We start from the raw sequence: 15,236 nt of genomic DNA, 5'->3' as shown, positions 1-15,236 counted from the left end.
ACGAATTTTCTAATTCAGGTAAAATTTCACCCAGCAAAACATAGCTAAACTTTGGCGACTAAAATCGGCCCTTGTTACATGGCTCCATAAACTGAGACAATAACCATTGTCAAGAACAAGGTTTAATTTTTTCTTTTAGAAACTGCAATAAAATTTTTGGGCTACTTAAATTACGAATTTTTAGAGCGATTTATATAAGCGTATTTGGGCTTAAGAAGCGCGTTATGTGACCAACGTGACTCGCACGTCCGGCATTAAGAAAAACATTATCTAAACACTCTAATTCCCTCTTATATCATACAAAACCTTCGAAAAAGGTCTCCTTCATGTTCAATATAAAGAGTTTTCTCCTGAAGCCAAAAAGTCAAGGCAATCTGGGCAATTTCCGATAGTCTACTATATGCAAATTGTTGGTTTATAGTAATCAAAGTTTAATGTGTTTACGTGGGGCATGGTTACCCATATTGCCCGAGCCAGAGGCTCATGTATGAAACGCAAAACAACAACCCACCCATCCCACCCCAGGGGAGGACATCCATCGCACAGTAATCTCGTGCGTGGGACGTGTCCTCTCCCTAACCCTGCGGGAGACGGGACCTCTATTTATTCGTCCCTATCCGAGAAGACTAGAATACCTAAACCATTTCTTGATGTTATAAAAAGGCAGCATATTCTCCTCAATTATTTTAAAAACCTTGAGTGTTGGTCCGCCCGGGGCTCGAACCCTCGACCTCCCGCACATCAGTCCAGCGCTCCATCCATTGAACTAACCGGGAGGCGGTAAATGTTGTCACAACAGCCATATTCACAACTAATACCAACCCAACGATAACAAAAACTTTGTTAACGTCAGAAGGAGTTGCCCAGGCTATAATTACACAGAATGTTACCTTTAGAAGTGGTTTCAATGCCAAGAGTATGCACTTTAGCCCGCTCCAACGTTTTCAAAACTTATCTATGCTACCATTTCTCGCCACTGCAGTGCGATCGATGGTATGTAATTGCGTTACATTCAGGAAGCCCGTGAGCGTGAGAATGTTTATCTTCGCCTCCCTCTTTCTTGCTTATTATTGTTTGAAATTGCTAATGGTGACATGCAGCTACTCCGAGCTCGTTGGTGGTTCTTGGAGTTCCTGCAAGACTAATTGAGAAACTAAATGCATAGTCATTCCTCAGTGCAAAAGAGACATACAAAGTCATCTTACATGATATAAATGCCACGATGCTCATCTGCAAAGTCAGATACTAGATAATGAAGATTCTTATCTTGATGTTGAAAAGATCTCCTCTAAACTTAAGGACTGCATAATTAAAACAAATTGATCCGATTGCTTTCAGTACGAATGTATTTGCTTCTATACTTTATTGAACAACTATTGATGTATTTGCCAGCTATGCTTCTTTTTATAACTTAACAATATCTAATTATTTAGTTTTTAATTTTCTTTATATATTGTAAATAATGTTTGTTGATGATTGACCCGCCTCGAATAGCAAATTTGCTATCTGCGGGTCAACATAATCTAAATTATTTTGTAAGGAAAAGAAAAATAAAGTGTGTGTAAAGTGTGTGTAGTTTATTCTTCTTCTCGCCAGAGCAAGTAAATATCTCATTATCAAAAATGACAAGAATGTTTAGCAAAGGCAAATACTGTATCCCTCTTTGTCCTGCTTTCATATTTTGCACTAAGATCGATGAGGTCATATCGTGACACGGTTCAATGCCCTGGATAATTATCTTTGCTTTAAGATCTATTTCTTGAATCCACGTAAACGCTTGAATCCAAGACAACAGGATGCCAGTCAGCCTTATATGTTGTCATGAAATATAAAGCCTCGATCATAGAGACGACTTCGGGACTAGATGGCTATGCAATAATTAAAAAAAAAAAAAAAAAAAACTGCTCCTGTCCATCGGATTGGGCTCCACATGGGAAGTCTTCACGGAAAGGTGATCGAGGCATGACTCTGCAACAGTCTCAGAAGCTTTATACTTTAACATCTACACTTGTTCCAGTGGGGTCACATGAGTTTTCATCAGAATTCCATCCTGACCGCCACCGTGATTTCCTAAAAAAAGTTATGTAGCTGTAATTTGATTTGAGCTATTCAGCTATTTATAAAAGATGCCGGCTTGAGTCAAGTTGCAACGAATAACTCGAGTCGTCTCTATGGCTTTCCCCGACTTCAAATATACCTGAAACCACTTCTTAAGGTAACATTCTGTGTAATTATAGTCTGGGCAATTCCTTCTGAAAAAGTTTTTGTTATTGTTGGGTTGGTATTAGTTGCGAATATGGCCGTTGTGACAACATGAACCAACAATTTGCATATACATATGATGCACGATCCTCGCAGTAGATAGCGCTATTTAAGCAACAGCGAAAATCAGACCTGAAAAAAATCAGGCCTGTACGGGATTCGAACCACTGACCTCTGCGATACTAGTGCAGCGCTTTACCAATTGAGCTAACAAGCCAACTGGGAGCAGGCCGTTAAGTTGATTCGTAATAAACCCGTGAAAGTGATAAATGAGATACAATGAAAATATATGAAGTTCATATATTTTGTACTGCGGTATTAGGTACATATGATGCACGATCCTCGCAGTAGATAGCGCTATTTAAGCAATAGCGAAAATAAGACCTGAAAAAAATCAGGCCTGTACGGGATTCGAACCACTGACCTCTGCGATACTAGTGCAGCGCTCTACCAAGTGAGCTAACAAGCCAACTGGGAGCAGGCCTGATTTTTTTTTTTTTTTCAGGTCTGATTTTCGCTATTGCTTAAATAGCGCTATCTACTGCGAGGATCGTGCATCATATGTATCTAATACCGCAGTACAAAATATATGAACTTCATATATTTTCATTGTATCTAATTTGCATATACCTAGACTATTGAAAATTGCCCAGATTGCCTTAACATTTTGGCTTCAGGAGAAAACTATACGTATATTGAACATGAAGTAGACCTGTTTCGAAGGTTTTGTATGATATAAGAGGGAATTCGAGTGTATTGATAGTGTTTTTTTTTTAATGTGACGTACAAGTCATGTTGGTCACATAACGCGCTTCTTGAGCTCAAATACGCTTATTTTAATCGCTCTAAAACTTCGTAGTTTAAGCAGCCCAAAAATTTTATTGCAGTTTCTAAAAGAAGAAACCTTGTCCTTGACAATGGTTTTTGTCTCAGTTTATGGAGCCATGTAACAATGGCCGATTTTAGTGGCCAAAGTTTAGCTATGCTTTGATGGGTGAAAATTTACCCGAATAAGAAAATTCGTAAAAAATCGTTTTTTAAGGAATCTTGGAAAAAAAAACTTCAGAACCTTTGAAAAACATCTCTTGTTTTAGAATTGTTATGTGGTTTCCGAATTGCTGGCGAAATAAAATTTTCTTGGCCGTTATCTTGAGGTGTAATATTTCACCGGGAAAACACGGCTACGAACCCCCAAAACACAAAATGCCACCGTTCTCCCAAAATAATTTTTTTCGGTATTTTTGATATTTTTCCGTAACTAAGGCCATTCATAGCTATGTTCCGGCAAAGTTTGAAAAAATTTCAATTTTTTGTTTTCAACACCTCTGCTCGATTTTTACAGACGGCCTTTCTTAAGATTTGATGCTTAACTCTCCCCTCTACTACTGGGACTTGACAAGAACAGTAGCCCACTAGCCACAGACAAGTAGAAATTCAGTTTTGGCTATTAGTTTTTTATTTCCACTAGCCAGTTTAACAAGTAAACAAACTGAAATTGTTGTAACATTTAAGATGTCACCAGCCACTTGGCTAGTAAGTTGAAAAGGTCGTTTCAATCCCTGACTGCTATACATTCCCTTGAAAGAATTTGGTGTTAGGTCAACCAACAACTTCTACCTGATAAGTTTGAGTATTCTTGTTACTTGTTTAGTGGATAATGTTTGAATAATACAGGGAGAAGTTACATGACGATCACTTCTGAGGTTGAAAGAGTTGACAGTGTCTAAGGCTGTGACTGACTTCTAATTTCTCCATATGGTATTACCTTTGAATTAAGTATAAAGGTCATGAGAATGAATTAAATGATCACTGGACGAAGAAACTTCTGATTTTTGATCAAATTCTCCTCAACAATAACATAGGAACTGTAATAAGAACAGCGTGGAGAATATAAAATGCTAATGTTGAGGTGAAAAGGATTGGGACAATTCCCCATTTCAAAAACGAGTGGGGGAGTGGGTCGAGTTCGCTGCGCAAGGTTGTCTGGGATCGTTACTCAGGACGCAAATCTTTGTTTTCTATAGATTTGTGTCCCGAGTAACGATCCCAGACAAACTTTCGCGGCGAGCTCGACCCACTCCCCCACTCGTTTTTGAAATGGGGAATTACTTTACCGAAGCTGGTTAGCAACATCACCAGCGAGCGCAATGTCGGAAACTGCAACAAAAATTTTTGCAGCTCATCAACCGTAATAAGACATGCATTGCCGTCTATTGACAGCCGATTTCCAGCTGTACAGCCAATCATGTTTTAGTGTTGAGAGTGCAGCGCAGAAATCGACTCCCTGGTCACTATTTCTATTTTTATTGTTATCTCATTGTCAATCAAATTAGTTTTACGTATTTCCGCTGTTACATCATACAGCTATCTATGAAGCATCACCCCAATTCTCTGTTAATTCCCACTGCACCTGAAGAAGGCTGGTTTGGCCAGCCGAAATATAGTGCTCCGTCTTAAAATTTACTTATCTACGTTGTATCGGTCTTGCCTCTATATTTATATTTCATATTCGTTATTTTGGGCCGATCAGATCATCGCTGATCCAACGTACAAGAGTAGGAGTATCGTCCACGGTTGCCTGCTGAACATTTCACAGTTCCCTGGCTTAGTCTGTGATCCCTACTTTTCCCGTAGCTCATTCTCAGATATTCGTGCGATGCGCCAGCATCTCTTTAATGTCACTAGATTTTTATTGATTCGTGTACCAGACTTCGCCAGAAAGGGACTTCTCATAGTCTACTGCCGTATGAAGTCATTGAATGATGAGTTGATCAATTTGAGGCTTCAACATTACCCCCCGGAATTTAAATTTTGAAGATTGGTTAGTTCAAATTCGTGACCCCCTCCCCCCCTTCTCCTCACTCATGGCGGCTAAAATTGGGTTGAAATGCCCCATTCAATTATGCAAAGTCACCTGTTAGTTTTTGGTGCTGCTGCTATGGTTTTTCCTTGCAAGCATCATTCTTCGATGTGAAGATTGTCTTTCTTAGCCATTTGCACTCGAAAGCGGGCTCGTTACCTTTCAATTCTGTAGTACGCTTGAAAGACTTGACATTTCCGGTTCAAATACCCTATATATCCAAGGTTCAAATTCTCCACCCTTCCGGGCACGGGCGCCAATCGAATGTCTGTGGGTTGCCCGGGGTGAAGCTTCGAATTGATCGGCGCATCAAGAGTTATGCACCCACACAATTTGTGGAGAGGATCCCAAGGGGGCTAAAGAATTAGCAGCCACGCCTATAAATGGCCGATATATAAATTCGAAAAAAAGAACAACAACAATTTGTTCTATCTTGCGTGATTTGTATTTACGATTGAAGTCCAAAATACCTTGCTCGTGCAAAATCCAGAAATTACTCAAATAACGTGGAAGCGATTCGAAGCGATCCGAAACAAAGCATTAGTAAATTTATTAGTAGAAACTTGAAATAGATTACAACTAAAATGTTAATATGTGAAAAACTTCGTGCGAGACGCGCAACGCGCGGGCGTCTCACTCGTTTCCCGCACTCCCGAAAACAAAAGTAACGTGTGAGCTGCTCGGAATTGTTTCGGCGTTTACAGGCGCTTAGCGTCCTCTACGCATATACGCACGTGCGTACTTGAAGTGACCAGAAAAATTTGAAAACAATGTTGTGTTTGCGCCAAGTTTGCTCAAATTAAGGGCAAGACGCTTTGTTCTTTGCTTGTATTCACACAACTATTTCAAAAAAGAAATAAAGAACGCAGTATTTTTCTCTCAGTTTACTTAGGTTTCTAGATCATATATACTTGTGCGTACTTGAAAAAAATGACCATGCTACGCGCCTGGTTTATGACGAACTTCTGTGACCTTATTGAAGGGAACCTCAGGATTTATTTATTTCCGTCAGGACTAAACCTAACCACAACCGATGTAGCTGGTGTTTCATTGATTCGCACTAAGAAAATATCTTGTTCGCGCCTCACTAAAGTAATGCATATTCTACATGCATGTACTGTTCTCCATACATTTTCTTTGGCACTAGGAGAATTCGTTGAACAATCAAAGCTTCTTAGACTGGTGGTCATTTCCTTTATTCTCATGGTGTTGAGAAATGCTTCAACAGTGTTTCTATTAGGAGAAATGAGATACTGGTCACTCTTAAGGTTTTTAGGCCTATGGAACGTCGAGTGAAAACAAATCATGAAAGTTCTTAACGTGATTTAAGATTATGTGAAATAGAAATTGAAAAGTTTGCTCTTTGATGTACAATTTTAAAAGCCCGGTTTCGATATTTTCAAAATCCGTGAGAAGCAATAAGTCTCAGCGTCAGCCAATCGAAATAGGCAAGAGAAGTTGTGGAATCATTTCCCGTAGACTCGCGATAAGGTCCACTTACGCTTAATACACGTCATTAATATGTACAAGATTGTTAACGTGATTATCGATAAGAAACTGAAAATAATTTTTCTCAAATGTTAAAGATTTTCAGTATCTAAAAATTCTGATAATTCCATTAAAAACTGACGCCACTTTCTCTACCAATCAGATTACAAACTATCAGCCAACGCAATTTGGCCACCCGCGTTTTTTTCCCGCGCTGTCAGCGGTTCGTTTCCTTCGCCCTAATTGGCCATTTTAGAGTAACTGTGGCTTTGTTTGTACGACACTCAATCGGAAAGTGCCATCTCTCAAGTTGATTTGATACTTTTCTCTAGCTTAAAGTAAACTCGTAGGCTGTGCTTCATACGATTAAGTCTGACAATCTGAAAGTTTTAGCTGTTGTTTTTAAAACAAAACTGCGATTTAAACCATCTTCAGTTTAGCTGGACCTTTCATCAAAACATTGATATTTTTTTTAACTGTGTCAAGAGGGCCGAACACTCATCGTGGAAGTATATTTATTGAATCAAATTAAGCCTCTTTCAGATAATCACTGAGCACCACTGCTTGCGTAAAACCGCTTAAAATATTACAGAGGAAATTACTCTCAAAACGAATTTTTACAGTTGAAATGCTTGGCTTTACCATGGTCAAGGCTCACTCGCAAACATTAATATCTTTTCCCAAAGAGACACCCCTTGTGTTCAATATTACCCACTCGGTGCGTCTGGGCTAGGAACACGTGATATGTGTATGGTCTCCTGGTCCTCATCTTCGGAAAACCCCGAAGCGCCGTCGCTTCCACGAGGCGACGAAGACTCTTGTTTCTCGGGTGGATACCTTACGAGGGAAATCTGCTTTTCGAACCCATCTGGAGTAGTTACGAGATAGGTCGTCGGTATGACGGGCAAGCTCGACTGGCGGCGAAGTTTATTCCGGAGTTTCTCGGTCCAGCTACCATTTGAAACTCGGGACTGGCGTCGAAAAACTTTAGGGATTCCAGCTGGTTTCAGAGGCGGTGGCGATGACCTCGTTTCCTCCCGAGCGCTTTCCGAAGATGATACCGAGCTGGCCCTCGGCTGGATTTTTGGTTCCATTTGCGGTGGCACTTTGCTGTTATCCGGTTTAGTTGTCCAATTACCATAACGGAGAGTGTCTACTTTTTTAGGCTGTTTGATAACGTGTGGAATTGGAATTTGGATGGTGGTGGGCTGGAGTGGTGTCCTGTTCCTGGGCACTGTTGTTTTCGCATTTGAAGAACTAAACGGCAAATGATCGTACGTGTCGCTACGACGAAGCAGAGAACCTGTGCTCGATGCTCGCTGAAGTTTTGGCGGTGGAGAAACATTTGTGAAAATAAATCCGCATTTCGGGCACTTTGTTGGTGAGTTCGCTTTATCTTGGCGCTGTTTATTCAGAGTGGAGCCGCCATTCTCGTTCGACCGCTGCAGAAATGCTTTTTCGTTCTCGCGTTGTGAACATGCTCTGGTTACTTTATGAACGAGCCTTTCGATACAAGATTTGTGAAAATCCGGCCCGTAGACCATGGAATGTTTAAAATCAGCGATCAGATGTTCGGCGAGGGACGACGATGTCTTTTCAGCCGTTCGCTTGTTGTCAATTGTTGACTCGCCGTCGTTATCGACGATTTCCGTTCGGTAATATTGCTCGGGTAAAGAGTTTCGTATAAAATAATTCGTCAATCGCATCCCCACCACGGGAATTTTGTACGATTTGGCAAGGCCGTACTGATTCAGAAAATAGCTGTCTTCCAGAGATTTTTTACTGAATATGAATACGAAAACACTCGCGCGAGGAATTATTTGAAACAGCTCAGCTAAGTTCTCTTGTCTCGGATCAAGAAAGTCCGTAACAGGATGTGTTCGTATTGCCCAAGTAGTTACTAAATTTCTGATGACTATGTCCCTAAGCGAAGGACCTCCAGGTGTGTTTAAGTTCGCTTCGCCGCAGACATAAACCAACGGATCGTGTTGGAGGTTGTTGTGTTGCGTCGACATGGTTTTCACGAACTCTAAAAGTCAATACTTCAATCTCTCGTACCCACTCGCGTACGCCATTTCTGCTATTCTAAATATAAAGCTTATTGCCTCTCGTAATTGCTTAGATCTTCGCTTGTTGAAAAAATTTGTTTAGATTCGTTGCTATGTCCAAGCTCAGAGGTTTTGAAGCGTTTTTAGGTCGACAGCGGTCGATGAAGGTTTCAGAGGACAGGTGTTCTTTCTCTCTCGATGAGTGACAACAGCGCCATCCAAGTCATAATCTTCTCCTAAACATCTGTAGATCTAATTGTGAAGGTTTGTTTTACCATCTGTGTTTCCTTTTCCTTCATAAAGCGTTAAGTTCTTGCGTTCTCCCTCTTAGCTTGCTTTGCAGAAACGTTTTGGTGAAAATGAACAGCTTAGCGACTGATATTTTCGTTTTTGCCTGAAAAGAACAAGAACAACCTTTATCTTCGAAGGTTTGTAAAGTTCTTTTATACGTCTCCTACGTATCCTACCTTAAAAGAATAAATTTTGATGCCTGTCTTTTTTTGTTGGTTTTTTTCAAAGTCAAATTTAAACATTTCGCTTCATAATCGCAAAACCTGGCTGTAAACTACATTTCTTCGCTCATTATTCACTTATGGGACAATGCCGCGAATTAGCGAAAAACTGTTTCGAATCACTTCGACGTCGAAGGCCATCAGCCTGCATCGGTTGTTTTAAAAACAGTATTTCGACTTTCATTACCATATCAAAACAAAGAAGGAAACAAAATTATCAGAGACGAATGGAAAACAGTAAGAATTAATACAGACCAAGTCACAGAAGCTGTAACCATTCCATTCAGTTTTCGCTGCGCTGTTCTCTGACTTCTTTCTTGATGTTAATGGTCTATTTTCACCTCGGCCCTTCGAAAGAGTGTCATTAATAATGTTCAGTGCAAACTGGAAAGCCTATCAGAGCACCTTCTGTTGTCGTTGTTGATAAAAGAAAGACGAAATGATATTAGTATAATGAATATTCATAAATGGGAAAACCATTTATTTCGATGGTCCGCTCTTCAAAAGGTTTTCTTTTAATATTCGATACCCACAGCACTTACATTTAAAATTAATAATCTAATTGCCATGAAACTTTCTGAATACAGCACCTACCGTAAATTTCTAATATCGATATGCATCTTGCTTCAGATGTGGGTAAAGAGAGATCAGCGAAGCAAGAAAAATATAATGATGGAGGAAATTAAAAATTTAAAGTTTCCGCTACATTATGCAGTAGAAGTCGCTATTGATAATTCAAGCTGGTTTTGTACACACTGTAGTGGGATGAGAACCCACTTATACCATTGTCAGCGTCGTCTTTGCATAAATCTTCCATACGGTATTATCTTTTTTAACGATTAGCACGAGCTCATTGAGGTCGCCTGCCAATTTACAGGTGCAAGAGAATTTCTCTGGCTCTCATTGGCTTCTCTGACAGCCAAAGACAATGAGACGACTTTGCAAGCGGCAGTGTTTTTCTTATCCCGAAATTACTTGCTTTTTGTACTTTAACACCTCCAGTCCTATCCGATAAAAGCCAAAGTTAAGGGATAAATTGTGGGCAAAAAGCGGAGATCAGTCCACTGGAAATGAACGAATACGACGATTTAATGTATCTGGAGACACAAATGCATCAACCCAATTCGGTATTCAAAACGCTGATGTCTTTCTTGTTCATCAAGTTTAGCTCCTTAATGTTTCCCTGTCAGTGGCAGATAAAGAAAACAATCGAGACTTTTCCAAAAACTAATAGTAGTAGAATTTTGGCAGATGTTTTCTTCTGAAAACCGAGTCTTAAAATCCGGAAAAAAAATAAGGATCCGATAATAAACAGCTAGGCTAGGAGAACTCGTCAAAGACAATGCGATTGTCATAATTCACGCATTTAACAGCTCAAGTGAAATGTTTTCCGGCTTCATATCTAAGATACGCGCAGTTTTATCGCGTACTATCAGTTGTTTTGAATAATGTCGGCATCTCCTTAGACCCAAGGTGTTATTTCGAAAGTTCTAGAATGGAGATATACTACCGACAATTCATAATTTCATCGACTCGTCCGTATCTTGAATGTTCGTGATTTCTTGCAAATTCAGTTCCTTTCTTTCATTACATTAACATGACAAATCTCCATGATCTTACTCTGATCGCATCGCGCTTAAAACAGGCTTAATTTCGTAACTGCTTGCATTTAATGACTCTAGATAGCACATAATTGCTTGGAAAACTTGGCTTCTCCAAGTAAGGTCGTTCAAAATATCTCACTTCTTTTTTAAGCATACCTAGTTATATACTTCTGCCAAACGCTGACTACTTTTCCCCAAAATCATTCGCATCATTATCGGTGTTTTCATCTTAGAAAATTTTTTTTTTTTGTCGGACTTTCCGTAACCTGTGCTTATCTCTGCTATTGATTTCCTAAATAAATGAAATTTGACATCAGTCTTTCCTGTTTGTTTGCTGTGTCCATTTGCCTTATGTTATGTTACTTTCTTCTCGTTTCGTAAAAGATACTTTTGCAAATAATAAAAAAAAATATTTCGCCTGAAGCCAATCAAAACAACATTAACAACAGCTATCAAATTTTTTGTGAAACCAATTTTTTCAGGGTTAACGTTTGGCTTCCTGGCGTTCGTTTTGACGTGTGTGATTTTCGAAATGCAAAGATAAAAGGTAGTCTATTTTACATTTTGTATTTCAAAAATTTCGCTTTTAATGGTGTGTTATTAAATTATACTTTAGATTGATGAGGTTGAAAGAAAGACTTCTAAATGAAAGGTAAATAATAATATACGGTGTTGCCACATATTTGTATCTGTCTATAGATGTCTGTAAATGCGTTTTTCATTTCTTTTTCTCGCATCAGTTCCCGCCAAGTCAATAATAAAAATTCCTTTTACTCGTGCGGCCTTTAGCCTCCTACGCAGACGTTCTTTGGGCTCGTCGAAGATTGCTTGACGAGCCCAAAGAAAGTCTGCGTAGGAGGCTATGCGGTTTTTGGCTACAAAGATCATTGTCAATAACTACGCGGTAAAAAGGCCTGAAACGAAGGGGTCGATATGGGGAAAGGGATTAAGCTAAATAAGGTATCGTATCTCAGTTCAGTCTGAGACTCGATCATCAGAATGCATTTCTAGAACCATATCAATATTTCTACGCCGAAATTAATTGCTATTGCTATATCTTTACTCCGCAACATAAAGTTTGCATATATCCTTCCTTAGCTGATGCATGCTTAGCTCCCTTCGGAGTAAACAAGTCGGGCTTCCGGGACACTTTAGCAAAGATAACTCAGGTAATATCAACTAAGTTGAAATTGATAGAGAGTTAAAAAGCTTTTAACCCCTTAAAGCTCTTTTAACTCTTTAAACGCTTAATTATATAAAAGCTTTTTTAACTCTTTACGGTGGCCAATTAACAATTTCAACTTAGTTGATATTACCAAATCACCTTGTTACCCTCACCGACGTAGCATCGCAGTTTCTCCAGAAACTTACCCCCTTCATTCATTTGACTTGTTTTCACTGTTGCTTTTAATTATTTGTTTGTTTCATGCGGCTTTTTTGTAAAATTAAAAATGTATTGTTTCTTTACGTCGACGCTTATTTCTTGCTAGTAAAAACCATCGGAAGTTATTAACTGATATCTGTCAGTTACATAGACCACTTTCATAAATGGCTGCCGGATTAATATTCTTTTGTTTAAATTTAAGTTAGCCTTTCTGGCCTCGTTCTCTAGTACAAAATTCAAAAGAATACATTATCTCAAGCGAGGCCAGAAAGGCTAATTTCAATTTAAACAAAAGAATATTAATCCGGCAGCCATTTTTGAAAGTGGTCAATAAGTAAGAGACAATTTTGATTACATAAGAATGCAGTTCATTCTCGTTCCCAGAGCTACTCGGTCATACTTACCTAGCATAACTCATTCTCCATCTCCTATGTAGCAGGTGAAGAACTGAGGAACGGACTCTTAGCGCGCGGATGGATGTGATCGATACGGTTTCTTTTCTTTCTTTACATTCAAACAATATCGAGCGTTAGGAGATCATAAGAAGACAATAGCAAAAAAACCTAAATGATGATAATTTAAAAAACAAATAGAACGAAGTTCCCTTTTCATATTGTATACTTTCGCGGTACATAATAATAATAATAATAATAATAATAATAACAATACTAATACTAATACTAATAATAATTTATTTCTTATATAGCGCTATTTACAACATACAACCTCGTTACGAGGGTGTCTCTTTTTTTTTTCCACCCTCCAAGAGCTAGGATACAGGAAGAAGAGAAATCCTGGGAACAAGATTGTAATCAGGTATGTTTGGATGCAGACCAGAAAGAGTGGGTCGAAGACACAACTACGTGGCTACTAGATAAAGCTCTCGAGAAATTAAACAATAAGAGAGACGCGGGAAATAAGTCTGATCCGAATTTTGTCTGGTGTTGTCTGCTTTTATCCGTTTCTGTTCACCTTTTCCAACACTTAGCTTCATAGAAACATAACTGTTCTTGTTTTGACGTCATCACTTCCGCTTACCTTATTGTAGCGATTTTCTATCCTTGTTCCCAGGGCCATCTCTCGTACAAAAAGGGGAAAAGGTGGGAATATCAAAGCTTTGAAAATGGTTACCCTCTTACATCTGTGTCCCTCAATGGAGTGTCAGAGTAGTCTGCAGGAGTGATCTTGGATTGCTTTGATTATCTATAAAACTACCCTACGGCCATTGCTTGGTGTAGAAGACAAAACAGTAGAGAACAAAAAGACAAACGAATGAAGAAAACTAAATGAAACCCGTAGGTCATAATAAGGTGGTGTTCTGTTGTGATTAAGTTGCCTTTATTTAAAAAGATTTTGTGGAATGTTTCTCAGCTCGACTCTACTGGCAAGAATTGGCACAACCATCGCCGTAACTGTTTCTGGTTGCTGGAAACTAATGAAATGTTGCAATCAGCGAATAAATTTGTATTGGCATGAACATGCATGATTTCGTGCACAATTTGGTGTGTAATGAGCGCTTGTAAATTTTTCAAGGACAAAAACAATCTCACCAGCAGTCTTGCTGTCTTTGAAAAAGTTTCACCAAATCACACGAGTAATCATGTTATTACGTATTAAAATTTTATATGAAAAGAGCATCAAAGAAACTCCAGACAGATGATATTTTGACAGCAAGCTCGAGTTATTTGATATTTGCACTCGCGTTACAACTTTGCACTTTTGTTACATAAAAATGCACTCGTTTTCAGCCAATCAGACGCGCGTAATTTTTTTCATGAACATTTTAAACCTTCGAATCCGTTGCATACATGATTGCGCGAGGTCTAACTTAACGGTAGACAATTGATTCAACTGAAAATTAATAGTTACCATTTTTTCTGACACTAATGTGATAGTATGAGTTCTTCTTTTACCCTTTTAACTCCCATTTGTGACAAAGACGAAATTTCTTCTTACAATATCAGTACAGTATACATACATACATACATACATACATTCATACATACATACATTCATACATACATACATACATATGTTAGTTGACCACTCCCCATGGGGGCTTTTCAGGGCCAATTCCCACCCATCCCACCCCAGGGGGGGACATTCACAACACAGTAATCTCGTGCGTGAGGAATTAACGTCTCCTACCCCTAACCCTGCAGGAAACGGGGCCTACGGTTTATTCGTCCTTATCCGAGAAGACTAGAATATCTATTTATTTCTTGATTATAGAAAGGTAGCAACAACACAATCCGGCGCTTTATCCAATTGAGCTAACCGGGGGGGCGGTTACTAAGTAGACCGGTGACGAGAATGAAGAAAAATATCAATTAGAGATTGTTAGTTGATCCAACGTTACATTCTTCGAACTAACATCATAATATTTCTATGGTAGATGGTAAGGAGAATTACTTTTGAGATCTTGGTTGTGGAAGGGCGAAGAAGAGGTACTTCACTTGCCCTTTCTCGCTTTCATTGTTCAGAAATGCAATCAAGAGAACTTGTCACCTCTGCAAGTAACTTCAATTTTTCACCACAGCTGCTAGAACTGCCCAAGAAAATTTATCCCCGGCCATCTGAAGAGAGAAAAATTGTCTTGAAACAATTTTACCTAGATGCCCATCACTTTTATACCACAGTTTCGACGAGCACAAATGCGAATCATGTTTGAGGTTGCCGGAGAAGGTAAAATTTTGTTGCGATGACAGGGATGCACAACTATCCTTTTATGCTGCATGACCTTGAAATCAGCGATAATTGCATAAAAAAACCGCCTTTTCATCTTTTAATGAAAGCACCCTTCTGATTTGTGGTCATTGTGGGGTGGACTGTGTATCATCTTCAAACACAAAACATTACGCTTGGGTGACCACACTTTGTTAAACAAAACACTCGTAAATTTTCTCGTCTCACAGAGTCAATATTTGAAAACCAGTTTACTTGTAAATGGACTTTCATACCTACATGATGTGGTTTTGTTACATTCAAGAGTCAATTTTCAGCTTTATATATAGTCAAACCCTTTGTCTACACGCACCCACATGTCAAACAATGCACGCAGTAATTGAAACCTTTTGC

At 39.0% G+C, this 15,236-nt stretch overlaps 1 protein-coding gene and 1 long non-coding RNA gene across 4 annotated transcripts; one reads left to right on the top strand and one right to left on the bottom strand.

Moving 5' to 3' along the window:
- Positions 1 to 7,108: 7,108 nt before the first annotated feature.
- On the bottom strand, positions 7,109 to 8,625 carry LOC111346922 (uncharacterized). Its single transcript, XM_022954178.2, has one exon. It carries the CDS (start codon positions 8,623 to 8,625, stop codon positions 7,318 to 7,320), a length of 1,308 nt encoding a protein of 435 aa, XP_022809913.1. The 3' UTR covers positions 7,109 to 7,317.
- A 345-nt stretch (positions 8,626 to 8,970) lies between these two features.
- LOC148739295 (uncharacterized) lies at positions 8,971 to 13,635 on the top strand. Of its 3 annotated transcripts, none has more exons than XR_015996866.1 (4): positions 8,971 to 9,086; positions 11,391 to 11,426; positions 12,926 to 12,974; positions 13,230 to 13,635. It is a non-coding gene; the product is annotated as an uncharacterized LOC148739295 (long non-coding RNA). The 3 variants fall into 3 exon arrangements; XR_015996864.1 differs by having other exon boundaries at positions 9,014 to 9,086; positions 12,865 to 12,974; XR_015996865.1 differs by lacking the exon at positions 8,971 to 9,086 and adding an exon at positions 10,039 to 11,321.
- Positions 13,636 to 15,236: the final 1,601 nt, after the last annotated feature.

The sequence above is a fragment of the Stylophora pistillata genome, chromosome 2 (genome assembly GCF_964205215.1).
Source record: "Stylophora pistillata chromosome 2, jaStyPist1.2, whole genome shotgun sequence".
In the NCBI taxonomy this organism is placed as follows: domain Eukaryota; kingdom Metazoa; phylum Cnidaria; class Anthozoa; order Scleractinia; family Pocilloporidae; genus Stylophora; species Stylophora pistillata.
This window is presented reverse-complemented; position numbering and strand designations above follow the sequence as displayed.